The sequence below is a fragment of the Physeter macrocephalus genome, chromosome 20 (assembly GCF_002837175.3).
Source record: "Physeter macrocephalus isolate SW-GA chromosome 20, ASM283717v5, whole genome shotgun sequence".
NCBI lineage: Eukaryota > Metazoa > Chordata > Mammalia > Artiodactyla > Physeteridae > Physeter > Physeter macrocephalus.
The window spans coordinates 93,017,109-93,040,788 of record NC_041233.1 but is presented as its reverse complement, the minus strand read 5'-3'; the positions used below and the strand labels follow the sequence as shown (position 1 = coordinate 93,040,788).

Genomic DNA, 23,680 nt, shown 5'->3' with positions numbered 1-23,680 from the left:
CCGCCGCGGGGCTCACCTGCGCCTCCCTGCCGCCAGCCCCGCCCCGCGCCGCCCCGCGCCGCCCGCCCGCCCGCCGCCGCCGCCGCCCCGCCCCGGCCCGGCTCATTGGTTGCCGCTCGGAGGGGAGGAGAAGGGGCGGCCTCTGGGGGGGTCTCATTAGCGTTGCGGGCTTCTTCCTCCGCTCCCTAGTCCGGAACCCGGCGGCGGCTGGGGCGCCGCGAGCGAGCGGTGCGGCAGGGACGGCGGGCGACTCGGGCAGTGACCGTGGCGGCAGCGGTTGCCCCGCCGTGGGAGGCTATGGGGACGCGCTCATCCTCTGGGTGCCCAGCGCGCGGCGGCCCGGAGCGCCCTGCCCTGCTGCTGTAGGGAGCGGCCGTGGAGCAGTCACTCGCCGAAGACCCCCCGGGACCCACTTGCTTCGGCCCCTGGCTCGCCGTGCCTCTCCCGGGCTCCCGGGGCGCGGAAGAGGATCCGTGCTCCCGAGCGGGGCAAGCAGCATGGGGAGAGCGGCCGCCGCAAGAGGAGGCGCTGGAGGGGCGCGCCGGTGGCTCCCTTGGCTGGGGCTCTGCTTCTGGGCGGCGGGGGCTGCGGCTGCCCGAGGTAAGCGCGGGGTCGAGCGGGCGGCGGAGCCGGGGGCAAGGCGACCGAGCGGGACCCGCACCTATGGCGTTGGCTTCCCAAGTTGCGCCCTGCACCTCTCCGCGCGCTGAGCGCAGCGGGGTGGGACTCGGGCGGAGGACCTCTGAGGGGACCACTGTCTCCCACCCCAAGTTCGCAATCAGCCGCAGTCCTACAGGTTGCTGGGACCGGGGCCCCTACCCTTCTTTTCCTCTCGTCGCTTGCTGCATTTTCCGAGCCCTCCCCAATTGCTGCAGACTGGAGTCCCCACCTCTTCACTCCAATCTCGCTCCCCCCAGTCCTCTTCACTTCCTTCCGTGGCGAGATCGTTCACGGGTGGGCGCCCGTAGGGGTGTCCGAGAGTTCCTGGGGAGGGGCGCCGGGTGATGAGAGTCTCTGTAGGGTGCGCTTGAATGGAGAGGGCGCCTTTTCTCTGGGGGAGCAGCACCCAGGCTGAAGTGCGCGAAGCTCGACACCTCTCGGGCGACAGCAGCCCGAGGTCCTGGGCAGCAGTGGGCTTTCTTTCGAGGAGGCCGCGGTGTGCGGGAGCTCGGGAGAGCGGCGTGCACCGTCCGCGTTTAACTGTGCCGGCAGTGCCCAGCCGGGTTAGCAGTTGGCCCGAGGCCGCTCACCGGCGCCTCCTCTCCCTGCCCGGTGCCGGCTTCAGCCCGGGAGCTCGTGAACGCGGGGCCCCCTGAGCGGCTGGGAAGCCGCTGCTTCTTTCCGACTTAGAAACGTAGACCCCATTTTTCCTGGATCCTCTGGACTCCGGCAGAGTGATACTCTGCACCTGGTTTCAGCTCCACCTTGAGCGAGGACTGGGAGTATCAACTTAAAACCGCGGACTTGCTTTGAAGATGATCAGAGGCAGTTTTACACGTAGCTTGAGGACTGTGGCTTTACCCTTGATATCGTCCGGAAGCTTTTCCTTCCCGCTCTTTCTTTATTCTTAGGTGTCATCCATTAGGCTTAGAATTTGTAATTGCCTTAAATGATTTACCTAACGCTTGACTGGCGAGGGGTGAAACTGATCTGCCCACCTCACCTCTACCTTGAACGTATTGTGAGTAGCCGGGAGACCGGAAAGGGGTGGAAAGGGTTGAGGACGATCACAGAAAAACCAGTGTCATCTCATTTTTATAAAAGCTAACGGTGTGTTAAAAGCAGTCGTGCTGCCTGGAATGAAGAATGAAAAAAAGAAAAAGTGGATAGAGGTTTTTCCCTTTTATGATCCTGTTCAGTGACTATTTGCATTTCATTTCCTGCAAAGTTTTTTTTTTTTTTTGTTTAAATGGAGCAGGCTTTTTAAAAAGCAGGAAAGGTTTAAAAATGAGCCTCAAGTGATTGCACACACTGGGTGATGGTGAAGCAGAGTTCTTTTCCTCGTTGGGAGAAGCACAAGCTTCAGCCATTTAATTTACTACAGAGAATGCCTCCTTGCAAAGTCAGCTCTGAGTTGTTTTTAATACACTATTAGGGGGAAAAGCGGGCCTTTTCTTAGTGTTGATTTAAATGTCTTGAGTTTCCACTTGCTGTTCTATGCTGAATACCTAAGAGTGACCGACTCCACATACTGACCCTTGGAATTTGGTTGGTGGGGCTGTCTTGAAGCCAGCTTGAAACAAGAGGTGCGGACCTGCCAAAAGCCTCTTGGATGGAGTTTTGCTGGCTGTGAAACTAAGGCTAGCACCTCCTGTCTGCAAGCTGTTCTTCAAAGGACTCCTGGAAAACACACTGTACGCTCTGCAGGCTTATTTACAACAAATGTCTTGCACAGATCACAGTAATGTTCAAGACACATGGAGTGGAGCAGTACATCTCACTAATATTTCCCTTGTAGTATTTTACTTTCTGGGGCAGGAAGCCTATTACCTTTAGCACCTGTCAGAGATTCCCCAAGAAATGATCAGTAAACAGGCTATAAAATCTGTGAAGCCACAGAACCTGGCTTGGGACAGGTGGGTATAATTAGGGTTTTCAGAACAAAGGGTGTGTTTCAAAGTTATTTAAGTTCTCCCAGCCCAGGAAGGTGCCCCCTCATTAAAAGCAAGATGAGATGCACCCAGAGGACATGTTTGCTGAGTAGTTTCATCGCATTCTGTGGGGTTGGCCGTACAGTGTTCTTACTTATCCAAGTAAATAGTTTTTTTGTTCTACAAGCCTTTTCATGTTGGTTTGAACCAAGGTGCTCCGCCTTACCGAAACAACAGGATAGACAGGAGTATGCCATTTGCTTTGATTATATAAGAAGATTGAACAATTCAGTAGCCATTTCTTTACAATTAGTTATCATTTATTTGTTTCCAAGATGATTGTGCCAACCCTTGTTTTCCCCTTTTCTTTCCCTCCATACCTAATGTAAAACCCTCTGAAAATTGCAACGAGATTTCAGATGATTGGCCTTGAATATCCTCAACGAGGAAAATACATGGGGCAAGGGACTGCCTGCAGAAACTAGTAGTGGCCCAAGGAGCCATGTTCTGGTTCCCTCCTTTGTAAGCTAGACTTAATTCTTGAGATTTATGTTCTTGATGGATAGCATACTTACTGTAAGGAAGGCACTTGGGTACCATGATTACCGTATATTTTAACACTTTCCAAGTTAAAAGAAGGAGGTTTAAAAGTTATTCATGACCTGCCAAGTGCTAATTGAATCCACATCATGTTGTCACACTGATTTGTTTTTGTTCTTTGAAAAAAAGGAGCACTGCTGTTGATCTGGTTGTGATTCCTCTATTAGATACTGTACATGGATATCCCAGTCTGAAGGCAGGGAGGAAGATGATCTTAGCTGGGCTGAGCTTTCACACAATTCCTTCTTTTAAAGATTTTCGTGGACAATGAAATCTTCCTTATGGTAACCATAGTGATGCATTAAGGGCAAGAGAAATACACATCTGTTTTATAGGCACAATAGGGTCGCATGGTTGATGCATACTGAAATCCATTTACCTACCTCATTCCTGCAGTTTTATATCTATGTTCACTTTCTCCTTAATGAACATAATTACTGCCTCCGCCACCCCACATTCTGTTTCTTTTTCCTCCAAAATCTTCCCCTCCAAAGGGCTATGAGAAAAGAGCCTTTTCTTGCAATTTCTTGGTGGGTTTTTCTTTCTGTGACTCTTGGGTTGTGCTCTTCGTTTGAGCAGTCCAGTGGTATCGTTTTTTTCCTGCCCGACAAAGGGTTCTGCTCAAGAAATCTCTTAAGTATCTCAGCTGATAAGAAGAGATTCATTGTTCTTACCTGACCCTATAGTGGCAGCATCTGTCACCCTTTTTCATAATCTTACTAGGAAAAATAGTAATGTCAGCCTTCCATTCTTCCTCACTCTTTGAATGACGCATCTGTGGGTCTCTGGTTCTTTAAGTGGTACCCCATAGGTTGGGGAAACCTATGGAACCCCAGGAATCCTCTGTGAGTTCCATCAAAACTCTACGACTGAGTGGGTCTTGTAGTTCTAGACCCTGCTCTCTTAGTAGTTAGGGAAGAAGCACTTTTCTGTCTGTTGCCTCAATGACTTGTAAACGTTTTATCATCCTCCTTCTACCAAATGAGGACCCAACTTGAAATATTGCCAACTTTCAAGGTTTAACAAGAGATTGGTTGTTCGGGAGACAATGAATATTTGATATCACTCCCTCGGGTCTTTCTTTCTTTTTAAAATATGGAGGCTGGGGACCCAGACCATAGGTGTTACAGTCTAATCCCAAAGACCAAGTGTATGAAGAAAGATTTATTCCATACCCTTCTCTTAAGGAAGGTGGTGGTGGTGATGCAGGATGTCCTCTTAACCGGCAGGCACAGATGTTCACAAAGAGCCCGGATGTGTCCCCCTCCTTGATTATACCTTTGGCATTAATTCTGATTGTCCCATGCACTGGGCAGTGCTACTTGACCAGCTGTGTCATTGTCATCTGTCCTCCTTATTCTGCCGCCTTCGTGAACTAACAGCAGGACCGAGTAACCAAGGGGGACTTACCTCTGTCATTCTTGGCTGCGTACTCTAGGGAAAGACGCTTACTTGCTCGCTCAGTCATTTGCTTTATGGCCCCCGCTGGCATGAGACCTGTCATCGTGTTGCTGCCACTCTTGGTATTATGCCTGTTCCTTAAGAGAAGGCATTTTTGCCGTCTTGCTTGAATATTAGATAATAACAGTAATGACTGTCTTTAGCAGGTGCCATTCATTACTCTAAAGAGTTTTACACACATTAACTTACATAATCCTTAAAGTAACTTAACATAACTTAAAATAACTCTTTGAGGTGAGTACTCTTATTATCCTCCTTTTGAAGATGGCAGAAGAGCTGCACAGAGAAGGTAAAGACCTCGCTCAAGGCCGCGGAGTTAGTATGTGGTGGCGCCTGGATTCGAACCTATGCAGTCAGACTCCAGAGCCCACAATGAAGACGCTTTTCTAAACTGTGCCGAAAACAAAATGAGTCTGATATTTTGGTGACATAAGTACTAAAATTATATCTCTATAACTATGAGACTTGGAGAAGAATTTAGAGGAGCTTAAATAAATCTATAAGTGTATTCAGATACGTCTCAGAGATTTATGTTGTACGCAAACAGCCACCCTCTCACCATTCAGCTTAATATACTTTGGGATCAGATTCACACTTAAAATTCTGAGTGCCAGCTTCTAATATGATAGCTTGCTTTCTTCCCCCTCCCCCCGTTTTGAATTTCAACACAAAATATTACTCTGAATACGCCATCCATGGAATGGCAGATCCCAAGAGACTATTTGTTGCCTGTCTTGTATTTTTAGCCTTGTTTGCCGGGGAAATGTGAAGCATGAGATTTAAGAATAGATTGTTAACACCAGAGGCTGCTGTTTCTGCTGTTTTGGGTACTCCTCCTGCAGCTCTTGCAAGGCAGATGGCTAGATTCATTTCCAGAAAATAGATATTCGTTCTATTTTGCATTTCCACTTTGAAAAGAACTTTTAATTGTTTGTACCACATTGCGTTGTATGCTCTTACTGTGAGCGTACACATGCTGTGCGTAGATAGTTTTCAGAATTAGGTGGATGTTAATGTATTTCAGTTTGGACCGCGTGAGAAATCCACTGCACGCTCTCTTGTGCTTTTGGAGGATTTCTTTGGAAAGCGAGTTTGTGTGCAGGACAGTGTGGACCGCATATGTTTTTCTCAACACCCCTGCCCCCTCTGGACTTCACTGGACTAAGAAATTAGGAGCAGAAGTATTCGGGTTGTGTTGATGGGGCTAAAGTAGAAACCAAAACACGTAGTACTCTTGTTGGCTTACGTCGGACCACAACAGGATGTAAAATATTTCCTAATATTGTTTCCAAGAGGACAAGAGTACAGGGAGGCCTGTATTTTTCCTCTATGATCAGTTTCTTCTGACAGTTTCCTTCCTAATTAAGGAAGCTGGAAGCCAAAAGCTGTCTTCCAAGTGAAGTCAGTGACAGCCTCACTTAATGCAGATACTGACTTTCTGCCCCTAAATTTCTGGTTCATAAAATGCAAAAGAGCCTTCCTCCCCAGAAAGAGAGACCTTGGCACTTAAGTGTATGTTTCCACTTGAACCTGGCCTTGTAAGGATGGGAGGAATGATATGGGATAATTTCACCACAACACGGTGGAACTTGACTCAGAATGGACTTCACAAGATGCATTGTTTTGCTGATTGAATGGTGTAATTTCTCCGTCAGGTAAGTCCAAGGGAAAATGACATTGCAGACATCCCAGAAGGTACGTTATTGGCAGACATGCAAAGGAAGCAGGAGGTACTAGAGACTAAAGCGAAGAAGTCATCCTGACTACTTCAAGGGTCCAACCAACACTGGAATAACTATGTTTAATATCATTCATAGATTTTACTCACTTACTATAAAAGCAAATGTATTTACTAAATATTGGACTAGAAGATTTGCCTCTAAAGAAATTTGTGGCATGCTTTTTAGAGTTGTTTGCAGGTGATTGGTGGTTTCTGCCTCGTCACAGTACTTATTTAGTAGTTAGTGTCTTTATTTGAATTTAATTTAATAAAACCTACTGGAAGAGGAAGGGAAACCCAATGATCTTGGGTTATGAAAGCTAAGCTGGTAATATTTGAAACACACAAATCAGGGCTTTTCAAATGTTAATGTGCATTTGAATCACTGTAGATCTTGTTAAAATGCACGTTCTGATTTGGTAAATCTGGGGAGGGGCCTGAGAGCCTGCATTTCTAACAAACTTCTAGATGACACCATCTGACCACACTTTGAGTAGCAGGGTCATGGATGACAATAATTCAGGTTTGGGGGGTTTGTTTTTGATTTTCAATATTGATTTTCACTTGGAAGCCAGTACGAAGTGGAATCATGTGTAAGAATATTGTAAACATGCCAGTAGAAGAATAGGTAAAGACAAATGTCAGTTTTAACACACAAAAACCTAGAGCTACTCATAAAACAGACATTCTGGGAGTACCATTCTGATGTAATATAGCTTCTTGCTTCCAGCATTTGTAAAGATGGATGCAGTATTTTCAAAGGCTTGGATTTTATTTTGAAGTAATTGAGGACTTATGTCTGCCATCTACTTCATTTCTGTAAGAAAGAGGAAACTGAGTCCCCCAGAAGTTGAACAGTTTGCCCAAAGTCAGATTTTTGCTAAGATTCTACCCCCTTTTATCTTACTGTATCTCTTGACTGGCGCTGCACTTAAAAACGATCTCGAGTTCAGGATATTGAGAGAGCGAGGCTACACTTAAGAAAGAGGTAGAACAAAAACAGTTGGTTAGAAACAAAAGCAGAGGAATGTTCACATGGGATAGGGTTGCTCGCCAAGGAGCTGGATCCTTGTTGTCACAACATGGTGTGGGACTAGGTTTTGGGTCCTTCCTTGCTGCTGGACACTTCTGTCTACTTGGCAATGCCCATCATGCTTACTGTTACTTACCCAGCACCTGGCAGTGCTGGTCCCATAGCACATGCTAAACAATCATTTTTACTCTAAGCTTATTGCGTTAAGGTATAAATAATATTGAGGATAACATTTCTAAAATTTACTCAATATGGTGCTAAAACATTCAGGAAAATTAGTTGCCAGACAAAAATTAAATAACTGTAAGAGGGTTTTACATTCCCGCCCCCCAACGGATTGAAAAGCCTACGTCCCTAGATAGATTATTCTACAAAGATGATTAAGTGTAAGATGTGACACTATCACGGATGGCTCTTTTGCATAATAATTCATTTGCATGGAATTCAACATTTTTCAGGTGCATTCACAGTTTGTATTGTTTTGGATTTTTACATTCACCCTGATGTTGAACAGAGGATGAAATTAAGGTTTAGAGGTTTTTTCAACCAAAGCTAGACAGAGAGCCATAACTAGTACTAGGACCAGCAGCTGAGTGTCCGAATGGTTTCTGGGCCTTTTTGACTATGAGGTCATTCTATTTTATTACCAAATAGGTTGGTTGCACTTAAGTTGGACCATACAACATTCTGCTCACATTATATTTGAGACAGGGCATGGATACATGAACACGTGTGACAGAGAAAGAAATGAGTAAAAAATTTCAGTGATACCGTGTTGGCTTCTGGGTTTATGTGGTGTTAGGTTTCTCATGGTTATGAACAGAAGTGGTGTCATCTGGAAGAGGGGATGGTAGGAAATGTGGCAGCAGTGGTTTGAGGCAAGTAAAATTGTGAATATATGAAAAATAGTATACTGCGGTATGGCCTAAGGGGTATGGAAAAAGTTCTGAGGAACTTGCTGAGCAATAGTATTTTTTTTTTTTAATTTATTAAATTTATTTTATTTTTGGCTGCATTGGGTCTTTGTTACTGCGCGGGCTTTCTCTAGTTTTAGCGAGCGGGGGCTACTCTTCATTGCGGTGCGCGGGCTTCTCATTGTGGTGGCTTCTCTTGTTGTGGAGCATGGGCTCTAGGCGCACGGGCTTCAGTAGTTGCAGCACGTGGGCTCAGTAGTTGTGGCTCGCAGGCTCTAGAGCGCAGGCTCAGTAGTTGTGGCTCACGGGCTTAGTTGCTCCGCGGCATGTGGGATCTTCCCGGACCAGGGCTCGAACCCGTGTCCCCTGCATTGGCAGGAGGATTCCTAACCACTGTGCCACCAGGGGAGTCCCATGTTTTCTTGAAAACAACAAAGGATTTAAAATTTAGTTCATTAAGTAAAAATCACAATTAGTTCTGCAGTTTTATTTTAAAGTTGTCGTTACCGACACCAAACACTCTTTAGAAATATAGTACTGGCTTCATAATCTGCATCGCTTTCTAAATACCTTGTCTTTATTATTAACTTTGTGCTTTATTTTTTCTTTCTGTATATAGTTGCGGAACAAGGTTAAAGTATTTTAATTGGTATTTGGAAGGTGTGTGGTGGCACAGTGCATTTGGACTTGCACTAATAATTTTCATCAACGTGTCTTTAAGAATTATCTAACCTATTTTTAGAAAGAAATAGAAAAAAATACAGACCTCAAAATAAAGTTCTTTGCCAGAGAAATATGTGTGTTGTAGGCCTTTTGAAAGGAGCTGAGGAAATTGTTACTGTCCTTCATCCGAATAGGTGACCCTTGTATCTCTCTCAGCCTCGGGACCAGCAGCTACAGTGATTTGCCAGCAGCTTGCATCAGGAAATTTCCAAAGTTGTCTCCCTTTAAAAAAAAAAAAAAAAAAAAAAAAAAAGCAGTCAGGAGGTTCACAGGTTTTGTCAGTGTGAGGTGTGTGGGTGGGATGTAAGTGTTTGGGGGTTTGTTTTAAAGAAAGAAAGGTTTTTAAAATGTTTGTCATTTTTTTTCACCTTGGAGCAAACCAAAACAAACCCACCCACCCCAAATACAAAAATGAAAACTAAAACCCATTGGCTGTTTTCTCAAGTTTAGCAGACAGCTTGAAATGTACATCCGTCTCAGATAGCAATGTGAAAAGACAGCTCTCCCGTATCATATCCTGCAGCAGACAACACCATTACTTGTGCAGCCAGTTATTAATAATTGTCAAGGGGATAAGTGCTTAATGCATGGATATCTGTGTGTATGTATTATGTATTAGTAGAATGTCATATATCATCATTATTGCAAACTTACATCATTAAACTTCTATGCTGTTAATTTAAATGCCATTAATAACACTTAAACTTGAGATGGGGGGACAGTTTTGACTTGAAAGTTCGCTTCTTAATGTGAGAGCTCCCGTTTCTCTCTTTCTCCCTGGTCTCTCCCATCTAACCCCCAACTCTCAGTCTCCTCTTGCTCCCTGTCTCCTCCTCAAGTCAAAACTGCCTTCCTGTTCCAGCAGTGTGGTGGGTTGCAAAGTTCAAGGCTACATGTCCTCCAACATGTCACTTTTTTTCTGGTTCTTTTTATTTCTAAAATGAGAAGAAGTAAGGTAATTATCGTGAAAGCTCCTTCCTGCTCTAACATTTTATGATGCTGTGTATTGTTTTCAGTACCCTTTATTCATGGTATTTTTCTTATTTCAGGAAGCATTTCTTGGCATTTTACATAGGCATCAAAACCTTCGATAACAAATACTCTGAAAGTAGAATTTTCAGGACAAGTTTGTAGGACTTCAGGAATGATGCTGGTGAGCCTTGGCTTAAGCGTTTTTAAGAATGCATCATCAATAAAAGAAGTGTAATTTTATGTATGGGTTTCTCTTAAATCAGTGGTTGTACAGTAGTGCATACATATGCTGCTCCAGCAGCAGAAGTGGGATGAGTGGGAAAGGGCCGCGGGGGCTAGAATCCTCCACGGCAGCCCAGTGTTGCCCAGTTGGGTGCGTGGGCCCATGGTTGCTAGATTGACTTTTTCTTTTTTAGCAGAAACCATCTCTATGCTATTTCATGGTAAATTTCCAGATTTGAACTCTTCTCACATCATTTTAATAAAACACCTTTAGTTTAAGCAAGGGTCACAAGATACAGCACTCAACCTTCCAGTTTGTCTCAAGTCAGTGATTTTTTTCCACCTTTCGTTAAGAGATTTAAAAGATCAGGGAGTCAGTTGGTCCTCATTTTCAATAATTGTCTTTGAGCTCTGCCTATAAAGCTTTTTCTAGCTTTGTGGAAGAACCCTGTCTATTGTCTTCCCTTCCTCTTGTTCTGGTGATTTGATGACCATCTCTAGTGTTGTGTTTGGGTTGCTTTTTCTTTTTGTGTGTGTATCGTAGTTTTTGGGTTTGCTGTTCCCATGAGGTTTTGATATAGTAGTCTCTATATGTACAAGGTTGTTTTAAATTGCTGGTCTCTTTCCCACCTAGAGAAGCTCCTTTAGCATTTGAGGATCATTGTCTAAAAGCAGAAGATCAAAAGCATTTGAGTGGCCTTTTATTTAACATATGAAAAACACTAATTTGATCACTGAGTTTCTATGTGCCTCTCTATCCCATTTGTAAGGAAGAATCATACCATTATATTGCTGGAAAGGGCCCTAAAATTTCTAGGCTGAAGCTCAGATCTCTACATGGGCAACCAAAGTCTAGAGAAGCAGCATAGCTTGCTGGACTTGTAGGAGGTCATTTCTGTCAGTGTTTGCCCATGAACCCAGATCTTCATTTTCTCAGGGTTGTTCTTGCCCCTTCTCCTTTTCAGGCCCATAATAACAAAAGCAACTGATAGAGGCACCAAGGAAATCAAAAGAATGATACCAGAAGACTAAAGCCTATTGATCATTTTACACTTCCGTTAGAGGATGCTTTCCATTTATTTAAATTGTTTATATTTTTCTAAATACCTTTGAAATAGGATAGATTTTTCATCTTTGGCACTGTTCTGAATCATACAGTGTTGGGGCTATGATTTGAGGGGCTCAAGTTGGTTCATTGTAGCAGAGCTGATGGATATTGTATTACATTATTATCCACATTACATTATCTGTATCTACATTATAGGTTTATTTTGTGTTTTTATGGAATTTACGGTGAGTCAAGCTTTTGTTCCAATTACTTACCCTCTGCATCCTTGGTAACAATTTTGTTCAGTATGAATCTACTAGCAGACCCTAAATACTTTCTAAATATAATTATTTTAAAAAATCTGTACAGGGCTTCCCTGGTGGCGCAGTGGTTGCGCGTCCGCCTGCCGATGCAGGGGACCCGGGTTCGCGCCCCGGTCTGGGAAGATCCCACATGCCGCGGAGCGGCTGGGCCCGTGAGCCATGGCCGCTGGGCCTGCGCGTCCGGAGCCTGTGCTCCGCAACGGGAGAAGCCACAGCAGAGGGAGGCCCGCATACCACAAAAAAAAAAAAAAAAAAAAATCTGTACATACGATGAAGATAGTCACTTCTCTTCTCATACTATGGGATGTTAGTGCCGTGAGTTAGAATAGGAAACCTTATGCTTCACCCAAGGAAATAATTTTAGAATGGTATTTGCCACACAACTCTTCATTCTTATCTGGATAAGTAAATTACTTCCAATTTCCATTTTTCCCTGTTTAAATCTGGATTTTCATGTGTGATGAGAAGGTAACACTTTCCAGCTGGAATGCTAGGTCTGTTGTGATGCGGCAGTTTTATTCAAATGGATGCAGTAGTTGGCCACTTAGAGGACCAGTAGGTGGAGAAGATTTTAAAGATGCACAAGCAATTGACTTACGCTTCGCAGAAAACTTTTGATGTTGGCAGCAGCTTGCCAACGATACCCTCAAAAGGCCATGAATTTGCATCCAGAGAGAGTGAGGATATAATTTTAAAAGCCTCAGTTGCTTCTTCTCATGCATTCTCTATTGTTCTTTATTTTAAAGCTGAGTTCTGCATTTCTGATGGTCATGATAACTTGTAAAATGCAATCCCTGTAGTTGAGCTGAAGCTTATAAACCCTGGTGACTCTGTAATGATGATTATTCACTTTGAAGCCACCTTACTGGGAAAGTGTTAGATGTGGAGGGTGTCGAAAACTTCAGATTCTTGGAGATTAGTTGCCAAAATATTCAGGGTTTGGTTATTTTTAGCAGTTATCAGTGAAAGATCTTGCTGCTGGAAATGGTGATTAGGTCTTAAAGCTACAAATTCCCGGTCATCACCGAAAGCCATTATTTTTTTTTTCAAACTCACAGAAAGGCTGACATCTTTAATATTGTCACCCGGGGTTAGGTGAGAAGGTCACAGACAGGTGCTTTGAATATGTGTGGCCATCAGCTTTTTAAGTTTAAAATTGATGTTTAATATTTAAATAGTTTTATCGAAACATAGTAGATTGAAAAATGAGCACCAAAAGTTTAATGTAACCCCCGTTCAGAGAAATAAGTGTGTTTGTAATTTAAATTTTGAAGAGAAGCTGATGCCAAGAACAGAACAGTTAAGCCATCTCAGAATAGTTGAACCCAAATCTCAGGGGAGAGGATCCACTGATATGTATTTTTTTAAGTTCCTCAGGTTATTCTTAGTTTGGGAATCAAAGCCTGAGAGCCGCTGGTGTAATGGGTGGATTGATTGTGAGCAAATGTAGAAACTGATCTTTTTTTTTTTTTTTGAGCTTTAGAGACAGCAAAGTGTAAGGGATAAAGGTGACCACCCATGTTTCTCCCTCGCACACCCCTCCACATTAGGCGTTATATTTCCATGTTGGATCTCAAATGACTTGGATGAGTGAAACTGGATAATGGCACCCGACATTTCAGTCTTTAGGAGCTAGACTTTTCCTGCTAGGATGGAAGAACTTAGATATTCATGAAAGAGATGTGATTAAATAAGAAACATTATATAATCATAGAGAAGAGTTTTAAGAACGCAGGGTTGGAGGTTGCACCATATGTTTCCCTTCTGAACAAAAGCACAGGGGCCCACATATGGACATTCTTATTAATTCTCATCGAATATGTCTTAGGTCCAGGATGTAAATGATAAGTGATCACATTTATGAGTGGGTTAATAACTTTGTACTGATCTTGGTGTCGGAAGGATGAAGGCAGTATAGTTCCTTACAGTGTAGGGCGGGGCCCCAGTCAGCACCACTGTTGTTGACTAAGGAGTTGGGTGGGGACAGCTGGCGCCTCTTTGCTGTTTTAGAAAATGTGGCATAGGAATTCCAAATAAAGCAAATGTTTCTAATATGTCTGTTCACAACTGCCAACGGTTCCCTATTTGTCTGTGAAATCAAATGCAAGACATTTTGTGACCAGTTGTTGCATGTGAGTTTAGTTTAAAAAAATCAATTTAAAATGGATATCTGTGCACTTACCACCATATTAATAAACCATTATCAACACGACTCATCTGTATGTCTCTCTTTAACTCCCATCCCTCTGGTTCTCCTTCAAAAGTAATATTGCTTGAATTTTGTGCTTATCATTTCCTGGTCTTTAAAACTATTTTAAACAAATATGTATGTACTCCTAAACAGCGTTTACTTTTGCTTCTTTTTGACATATACTTAAATTATATTATAGTCTTCAGCGATTGTTTTTTTCACCCAGTATTAGGTTTCAGCTATGTTATTGGATGTAGTATTGTTGAATCACTTCCCTCCTGTACAATATTTGATGCTGTGACTAAACCATAATGGACTTATTTATTTTACTCTCAGTGACATTTGGCTTGTTTTCAGGTTGTTATTTTCTCTTATGAAAAGTGCTACTAGGAACATTCACGTACATGTCAATGGCACCCACTTTTCAAGTGTTGCTCATACATCTGAGAGTAGATTACTAAGACCTAGAGCATGAACATGTTAAATTTTCCAGATAATGCCAAAGCATTTTTCAACAGTATGAGTTCCCATCACTTCACATCAGCCAACATTTGATATTTCCAGGCCTAGAGATTTCTGCTTATTTAGTGGGTATAATATGATTATCTCCACATGGACTTAATTTCCATATCCCTGATTACTAATGAAGTTAAACATTGTTTCATTTATTTCATTGCCATTTATATTTCTTCTACAAAACACCTACTCAACTCTTTTGCTCATTTTTTCTATTTGTTAATAGAAAATAATAATTTAATTATTAAATTAATAATTTATTGAATTATAGGGAGCTTTAGTTACACATATGTGTATGTGTATATATATATATATATATTTAGTAAGCTTTAATGTGTTAATGTGTGATTGGAATTTCTTCCACCAGTTTTTCTTTTAACTTAATGGTATTTTCTGATGACTTTAATTTTTAAGGTTAAGTTCTCATGAACTCAGGTTTTAATTTTGATGTAATCAGTGTTATCAATGGTTTTATGCTCTTTTGTGTCGTGCTTAGGAAATCTTTCCTAAATCTCATGAACTATATTCTCCTATATTTCTTCTAAAATTTTAGTTTTGGTCTTTCGTATTTATGCCTTTAATTGACCTAGAATAGATTTTTTTTTTCTGTGTAGAGTTTGAGTTAGGGATTTAATTTCATTCTTTCATGTGAATAACCAATTGTCACAGAACCATTTAGGGGTCTCGCTCCTTTTTCTAATGATCTGCGGTGCCACCTTTGTAATGTGCGAAGGTTTCATAGATGCATGGGGATTCTTTAGTCTGGTGTTAAGTGTTCTTCCAATAGTTCCAGCAAACCTTTCTGGTTTTATTTTTTTACTGCTTTTTCATGTACCCTCTACTCACCTGGACTCCATGCTGTGCCTCAAAATTGTCCCACGATTTCCTTTGTCTTGTGCATTTTGTACATTTCTTATACCTCTCATATCCTGCCTTATGCTATTGTTTCAGGTATGTTTACTTCTCTTTTGCTTCACATTGTATATCAGTTTTTGAAAGCAGGCTTTATGTTTTGTTCATCTTTGATACTTTTCAGCAGAAACTGGTGCCTTTTACTGAATAGCTGTTTGATAAATCATTGACCTAAACTGGGGTTTGGAATTGAAAGGATCTTAGAAATTATCCAGCCAGTCTCACTCATCACCTGTGATCACTGGGATTTGCCAAGTTTAAATGCAATGCCCAAGGTCATATACCCTGGTGGGTCCCTGACTCTTTTTCTTGAGCTTATTCCAGAACACCTTTCACTTCAGTTCTCTGCCCATAGAACTGATAATATCAAATGCTGTCCAGAAGTAGGAACTAACGTGAAGATACTGGAAAACAGGCGAAGACACACATGTGGCAGGTCCATGACGCCTTGGCTGGTTGAGTCAGACAGTGATGTTCGGACGTGCACGGACAATGATGTTCGCATCACATCGAAATATTGAGCATCACCTAAGCAGCTCTGCTGACTCACATCTCTGGGCCTTTGTTCCTGCTCCTTGTTCAACAGAACTGTCCTTGTGGACCACTGTCTATGAGTCTCCGTACCCTAGAGATAAATCTCTCCTTGTTGAATGCTGTTTCCATACTTTGACATCACTTCTGTTCCTGCACCAGTCAGACCAGACCATATTTTAATTCTTTTTTTATGTCTTTCACTCTTGATTTTCATCACCTGAGGTCAGAGACAATTTTCTATTCTACTGTGTCTCCTCAGCACCTAGCACAGGGCTATGTCTGCTCTAAGTTAGGTTTTTAAGATGTTCTATATGTAAAAATCAAACAGGCAAAAAACCAAAACCTTCAAGTGAGCTTATAAATAAGTCCTGTCATTCCACTATTTAGATGTGTAATCTGGATGAAATCATTATGTTCCCCCACCTAATAAAATATCAAAACTATAGGAAGGATAACCCACTTCCACAATATTAGCTGTTATCACAGTAGCCCAAATTAGCTAAAGAACTTGGTACACATCTTCAAAGATTCCTTGTCAGGGAGATTTTGCTGGGGGGGGTGGGGAAGCATGCTAGGTTTGTGATTGCATGAGGCTGTACACTTGGGAATTTGTATAATCAGAAGAGAACTTCAGGGCCCTAGGTATTTGGACTGAGGGTCCAAAACAGGGATAATTATAGGAAAAAAGAAATGACGAGAAGAGGACACCAACTACAGCTAGCCCATTGGCCCGATGGCTGGTCCTGGAAAGCACATCCTGGAATGATCACAGTTTTGGAGTGAGCGTTCCAAAGGAGGAATAGTATGGGGGACTCTCAATGATTATTTCACCTGACTGTCTACTGCTGGGAGCTTCCGGGCAGGAGAACGTCCAGAAGCTAAGTCGGGGGCCAGCAGGGCTGACAGCGGAACTTCTTGGAGCGGATGCTTTCTTCTCCACTCTTTTACTCACATGTGGGCTGCATGGTTAGATTAACACAACTAACGAGCCCAGGGGAGCTTTATTTGCATCTACTCCAAATAGCTTTTTTGGATGGAAGTTTTTTTTTCTGACATAAAAGTATTAAATGCTCATTGTAAGAAGTTTGAAAATACAGGAAGGTCTTTTTTGTTGCTGAGGCAAGGAGTAGCGACTTTATTCAGGAAGCCGGCAGACTGAGAAGATGGCGGACTGGGGTCCCCAAAAAACCATCTTCTGGGAAAGTTTTAAAGAGAACGGAAATCCCCAACAGGTCATCCAGAAAGGTGCTTCCATCTCAGGGGAGCTCTTATGGTGCCTCTGGTTGTCAGCAGATGTCTGCTGCCCCTCCTATCCTTCATCTTTTGGAAGGAGGAACAACCATTTACCCAAGTACTAAACCAAATACTTTAAGTCTGCTCTTCCTGTCTTTTCGGAATGTTCACTTCTTGGTAGCAGACTCTGAGTACCTCCGTGACATATCTTCAGTGCTTTGGAAAATGTGAAATTATCACATATTTGTTATTTTTCAACCACTGACCAAAGCTAGTGGACACACCCTTTGTAGTGCCCAAGATCATGGGTAGCAGGCTCTTTAGAAGAGTTACATAGTAGAGCTTTGTGTTAACTGAGCCAACTAAATAAGAGGCACAATTATTTTTTTATCTCTCAGTATGAGAAGGGCAGTGATTGAAGTACTACTTCGACATTCAGAACAAAGTTTTTAAATTTGTTGTTTTTTTTGTTTTTAACTCTCCCAAGATAGCTTTGAAGGATGGTTTTCCTATTCCCTGTATGTTACCACATACTGGTTTTATCTGCGCCTCAGAATGAATCAAACCTTGGCCAATATGTGTTCTTCTGACTATTGTAGACTTGAATAAATAGAGATACATTTATTTAGAATATTTATTGTTCTTATGTGTATGGAGGCTGTCTCAGTTGTGCTAAAGCCTTGTCTCTAGGGAGCCAAGAGCAACTATAGCATTACATATACTCAAATTATATTCTCCATTGTTTTCTTTCTTTCTTTTTTTTTCTTGGAGTTGGATAGAAACAAACAATTGTATGGAATTTTCCTAGGCAAAATTAATTAAGAGTAGAGCAATTAGTCATTGCCAGGTCCCCTTCCACCTTCTTCTTGCTCTAATTTGTGAATACAATGCATCTGATATAATTAAGATGTAGAAAATGAAAATCAGAAGACTGTGTTTTATGGCACGCTATGACTTAACATGTTCTCAGTTCATCCATCCCTCCACCCCTACCCTATCTCCTAGTCAAAGTACTTTCCTCCAAAGTGAAAACGTCTACAGTTCCTAACTTTCAAAAGTGTTTCCCCCTAGATGTGTATATATGTAATGGTATCAGAGTTCTGTAGCTGGTAGTTGTTTTTGTAGTGAGTTGAATGTCTGTTTGTGTTTCCTCATAAAATACCTTGATGACAGGGGCTGCTAGTTTTCTGAATCTTTGAATATTTGTTGTTTGACCCATTTTAGTAATTCAGGGAATACATGAATAGATGAAAATGGATGAATCGTTACCAACTACAATGGGTATTTGTGTATTGGCTGAGCTCTGGCTTGATAATTATATATGATAATGGTAATGTTTGCTGTGTGCCATCCATCATGCTAGAGGCTTAACATACATGTGCTTTAATTTCTACAACAATCCTCTAAAGTAGGCATTATTACCTGCTTTAGAAATAAGGAAATTAAAAGTCAAATATACATATCCAAGTCCATACTCCCAATAAGTGGGAGAGTAGCGATTTGGGCCCAGGTCAGTTTTCATTCTAGCGTGTGGATTCTTTCCTGCTATCATATGAGTGTACCTTCTAACTTTTAAGATGTGGGGGGTATGTGTGTGTAGTGTGTGTATATACACACACTACACACACACACACACACACACACACACACACACACACAGGAATATTACTCAGCCATAAAAAAGAATGAAATATGCCATTTGCAGCAACATGGATGGACCTAGAAATGATTATACTAAGTGAAGTAAGTCAGACAGAGAAAGACAAATATCATATGATATCACTTATGTGGAATCTAAAAAGTAATACAAATGAATCTGTATACAAAACAGAAACAGAGTCACAGACATGCAAAACAAATTTATGATTACCAGTGGAGAGAGGGAGGGAGGGATACATTAGGAGTATGGGATGAACAGATACAAACTACTCTACATAAAATAGATAAGCAACAGGGACTCACTGTAGAGCACAGGGAACTATATTCATTATTTTGTAATAACCTATAATGGAAAATAATCTGAAAAAATATATGTATCTGAATCACTTTGCTGTACACCTAAAACTTTAACACAATATTGTAAGTCAACTGTACTTCAATGGAAAAGTATTACATGAGTAGTATAAGAAATACTATTTGTATCCCCTAAAGTAGATTTTTGTCCCTATAATGTATTAAAATAAATTTTAAAATAAAAAAATGATGCCCTCCAACTTGATAACAAAGAAGATGTACATGAATATCCAGGATTCTTTGGATATAATACTTCTTTTAGAGCCAGCTACGGTTGGTTTTCCAGAGTAATTTTCCGGAATCACTGTGCTGTACACCTGAAACTAACATGATATTGTAAATCAGCTGTACTTCCATAAACAACAACAACAAAGTAGCTTTCCCAGCCGCTTCTTCGTCACCACATATGTTAGGGGTTTCCTAAGCAAATGTGTGTTGAAATCCATCTTCCTGGTTCTGTCTTTGGCTGCTGTCTGGTATCAGCAGTTTAGAGATTACGTTTTTTCCTAATGTGTATATGTCCTTGAATATCAGTCTTGCTTTCACCTTTGATAGTTTAAACGGTGAGCCTGGAAATGACAGCGTCTGGCTCTCCGGGGCCTGGCTGGATTACAGACCCACTCTGCTGGTCTTATACTGGTGGGGACTGGACCCTGGCTCTTATGGTCCTTGCTGTCCTCAGGGCCTATCTGTTGCTTCCTGTACATCGAAAGGAAAATTGCAGTAGTGCAGCAGTAAGCCCCCTGCCGTGGATATGGTATTATGTATGACTGACCTTGCCTTGGGCAAAGAGTGTGCGTGCATTGATGTACAAACTAATAGTAGTTGGCAATAGTAATTATAGGCCAAATGATCACCTCAGGTAAACTTAGTAACCTGCCTTTCTAACGGGGCTTTCATTGCTGAGATTCACTAATAGAATTAGTGGGTACTAATTAGTGGGTAACCCCATTGGTGGGTACTTGGGCAAGGGAACTAACATGTGTTTAGCACAGCCATGTATCGTGCTAGCCGGATTATAGGACCTTTTAAATTTAGTCCTCAAAGGGAACAAGTTGAGGTTATAGAGAAGGAAATGAAGTTGGAAGGCATTAACTAGCTTTTCTTGGGTCATTACAGATTCTAAGTGATGCATCTGAATATTTAAAAAAACTTCTTCCAGAAAACACTGAGTATATTTAAGGTGTACACATATTATTTTTGAAAGAGGCAATGAAGAATATAGTGGTAAAGCACAGTCTCTAGAATCAGACTGTCTGAGTTCGAATTCAGTTTGTAGCACTAATCAGCTGTGTGACCATAAGAAAACTGCTTAACCTTTCTGTGTGCCGTCTCCTCATCTGTAAAATGGGGATCAGTAATAGTACCTATTATCTAGGGGTATTGTGAATAAATAGGGGTAAATCCATGTATGCAAAGTACTTATTATAATTCTGATATGTAATATTTTATCTATATTTATTACTACCACTCCCGTGTTGAGTCACTGTGCAGGAAACTGGGATCTAGAAATAAAAGCTTTTGTGATTGCCAGCAGGGACCTTACAGTCGAGTGAGGGAGATGCCGGAATAAACTCTACAAGGCATTGTGGGAAATGCAGGGAGTGAAACATCACAGGCGGCTCTGGCAGCACAGCCAAGAGCCCCCATATCTTGGAAGGGGGAGTTTACCCAGAGGAAGCGATAACCAGGCTAGCTGAGTGATGCATTTTGAGTAGGAAGGTTTGGGAGACAGAGGGCACTCAATCAAGGCAGCACGAATCAGGGCAAGACCCCTCCCACTAAGAAATGCCCTTCCCCGTGGCTGGCTAGGCATCTAACAGAAGATAAAACCTTGTATTCCATGGAGAAAGGAAACATACAAATGTCCTTGGAAGAGGGTTCTCTTGGCTTGTTCTGAGGTGTTAAGTTCTGAAATCCAATCCTTTCTATAAAGTAGTTTCTAATAGTAGGGTGGGGAGGGCAGACAGAAGGAGCAGCCTTGCATTAAAGGCAAGACTTCTGAAAGGAAGGAGAAGGCTCACACCAAGGATCGGTCACCAGGGAAGGGAGAGCTGGTGTTTGGTGGCGGCTGGCTGGCGGGCAGGATGGGAGGGGTCGGGAGTGGACCTTGGTTTATTGTCCAGGGTGGAAATTAACGCAGGCTAGATGTTCATCATCCTCATCATAGTTTGGAAAAGAGTTGGTTCCTTTGGAAACAGATACCGTGAAGATTTGAGCGGCGGCCGATGCCTCGTGTTTTGTTTTCCAGCCCCGGACTCCAGGGTGCTATATATGTAACTCCAGGTGCTGTAACTACTCCCCGTCACATGGGTAGTTCATTTTTACCTTTTCCAAGTGAACACTTTAGGCAGACCGATTTACTTTTTTTTCTCCTCTCTGAAATAGAGAAGTGCTCTTTAGTACTTTTACCCTTTGAAAATATAGAATCACTCAAGGGCTTTCATATTTCCAAAGGGCAGAAGCAACTTCAGCGAGAGAGAAGAGTGCAAAAAGCTGACTGATCTTTTTTTTTTTTTTTTCTTTTAAGTGCTATAATGAAAACATGTATAAGACATATCCTCCGGGCCTGTATGTATGGACCCTGGTTTAAAAGGTGGCCAAGGTAAGGAGGGGGAGAAGGCAGAGAAGGATGCATGTTTGGAAAGTGATACGGCTTTCTCTGTTGCTGGGATTTTATTCTTTTCTAACTTACTGGAGAAGAAACAATCCTTATCATTTTCCCCCAAGTGCATGCTAAGATATGCCTCAATATTTTATTTGAGCAAACGATGGCTTCCTTCTCTGACATTGATTTGCCAAATCTGTGACCCCTGAGGATGAACTCATAACCAACAAGAACTTGGCTGTGTTATTCCTGAGTGAGTTTTGCCTTCGGAGTGACAGGTATAGTTATGTCACCTCGAAGATGCAGAGAGAACAGTCCACCTGTCAGGTAAGAAACAACCAAGCTACCAGCCAGGCCCATCGTCTTAGCCCTGCACCACACCTGCGCACAGCAGACCCCTCTGGAGAGGTCCAGCATTCAAAAGGGCCATATTTTATCCAATGAGGTGCTTACCATGAGCAGCCATAGAAATGATCTACTAACTCAGGCTTCATTGGCAGTCCTGGATGATGGCATTCTGTGCTAGATGGGCCTCTTTGCCTCCCCAAAGCACAGATAAACAAAGTGTTATCTGCAGGCAGGATTCTACTTATTTATGTTTATTGTTAAATACAAACATGAACAATGGCATATGGCGTTCGTGGCAGTTGTGATTCTCAAATGCCATTTGCCAGAGATGGTGTCTTCTGTTGGGAGACCCCGAGGGTTACAGCATTAACCGGCAGGCTGAGGAATTGCCCCAGACTCTTGTTCTAAGAAGACACGCAGGACACTGCTGGCTGTTTCCAGGATGAGTTGGGTTGGGCGTTTGCTGGGGTTTAAAGCCAGTAAAGAATATACTTTGCCGTTTCAGTGACTCAGGGGTATGGTGATGATGCTTTTTCTTTTTTTAAGTCAGCCTGCACTGCTGTAGTCGGGAGACAGATAAACAAAGTGTTATCTGCAGGCAGGATTCTACTTATTTATGTTTATTGTTAAATACAAACATGAACAATGGCATATGGTGTTCGTGGCAGTTGTGATTCTCAAATGCCATTTGCCAGAGATGGTGCCTTCTGTTGGGAGACCCCGAGGGTTACAGCATTAACCGGCAGGCTGAGGAATTGCCCCAGACTCTTGTTCTAAGAAGACACGCAGGACACTGCTGGCTGTTTCCAGGATGAGTTGGGTTGGGCGTTTGCTGGGGTTTAAAGCCAGTAAAGAATATACTTTGCCGTTTCAGTGACTCAGGGGTATGGTGATGATGCTTTTTCTTTTTTTTAAGTCAGCCTGCACTGTTGTAGTCTGGAGACAGGGAGACTCTTCTGAGTGGTAGAGTCCCACTCTTCCTTGGCTTTACTGCAGAGAAGCGATTAATTGTGAAACTATGTGAGAGTTCATGATGCTGCCTCAGATAGATTTGCCCATCAATGTGCCACTTAAAATTCAGGCACAGTAGCAACTGTGAAGGAATACCTAAGACTCATAAATAAAGCAAACCTACCTTAATTTACGGCCAGGACCTTCTCTACCCATTGAGCTCTTCAGAACTCTGCACAATTGATGTTTCTTTCCTCCAGTTATTTCAATAAAAAATGAACTCTATTTTATGCCACACAAGAATACTAATAGACCAGTGTTTTGCTGCTTATAAAGGCAAACTGTCACCTATTAAAATATGTAACTGTCACAGAAAGATAAAAAAGGATCATTTAATAATGATGAACAATGTGCGTGTGGCATAAATAGAATCCAAAAGGTAAACAGCAGTTTATTATGCTAGAGCCAGCCAGAGCTGTTCCTCAGTGGAGGAGCCGCCACTCATCTTCACACTCTTCCTTTTAAGGGAGCTACAACCTGGCTTAACAATGATGCGTGCGTGCGTGTGTGTGTGTGTCTAATGGAGGCTCATTACTGGTTCAGAATCTGGACTGTTGCTCTCACCATGGAGGGAAAAATGGTTTTCAGACATTGTCTTAACTGATGAGGAAAAATCTTAAGTGTTATGTTGTTTTCTAGAGGAATATTTAGAAGTATCATTTAGAAGTTCATGTGCTGGTAGGTTTGGAAAGGAGGTTGTTTTTTTT

At 42.1% G+C, this 23,680-nt stretch overlaps 1 protein-coding gene across 2 annotated transcripts in view; it reads left to right on the top strand.

Annotated features, from left to right (window-relative positions):
* Nucleotides 1-497: 497 nt before the first annotated feature.
* UNC5D (unc-5 netrin receptor D) overlaps nucleotides 498-23,680 on the top strand; it is a 634,719-nt gene continuing 611,536 nt past the window's right edge. For both annotated transcript variants that reach the window (XM_055081162.1, XM_024131459.3), the window contains exon 1: nucleotides 498-600. In XM_055081162.1, the coding sequence (XP_054937137.1) occupies nucleotides 498-600 (103 nt within the window). The remainder of the gene's footprint in view (nucleotides 601-23,680) is intronic.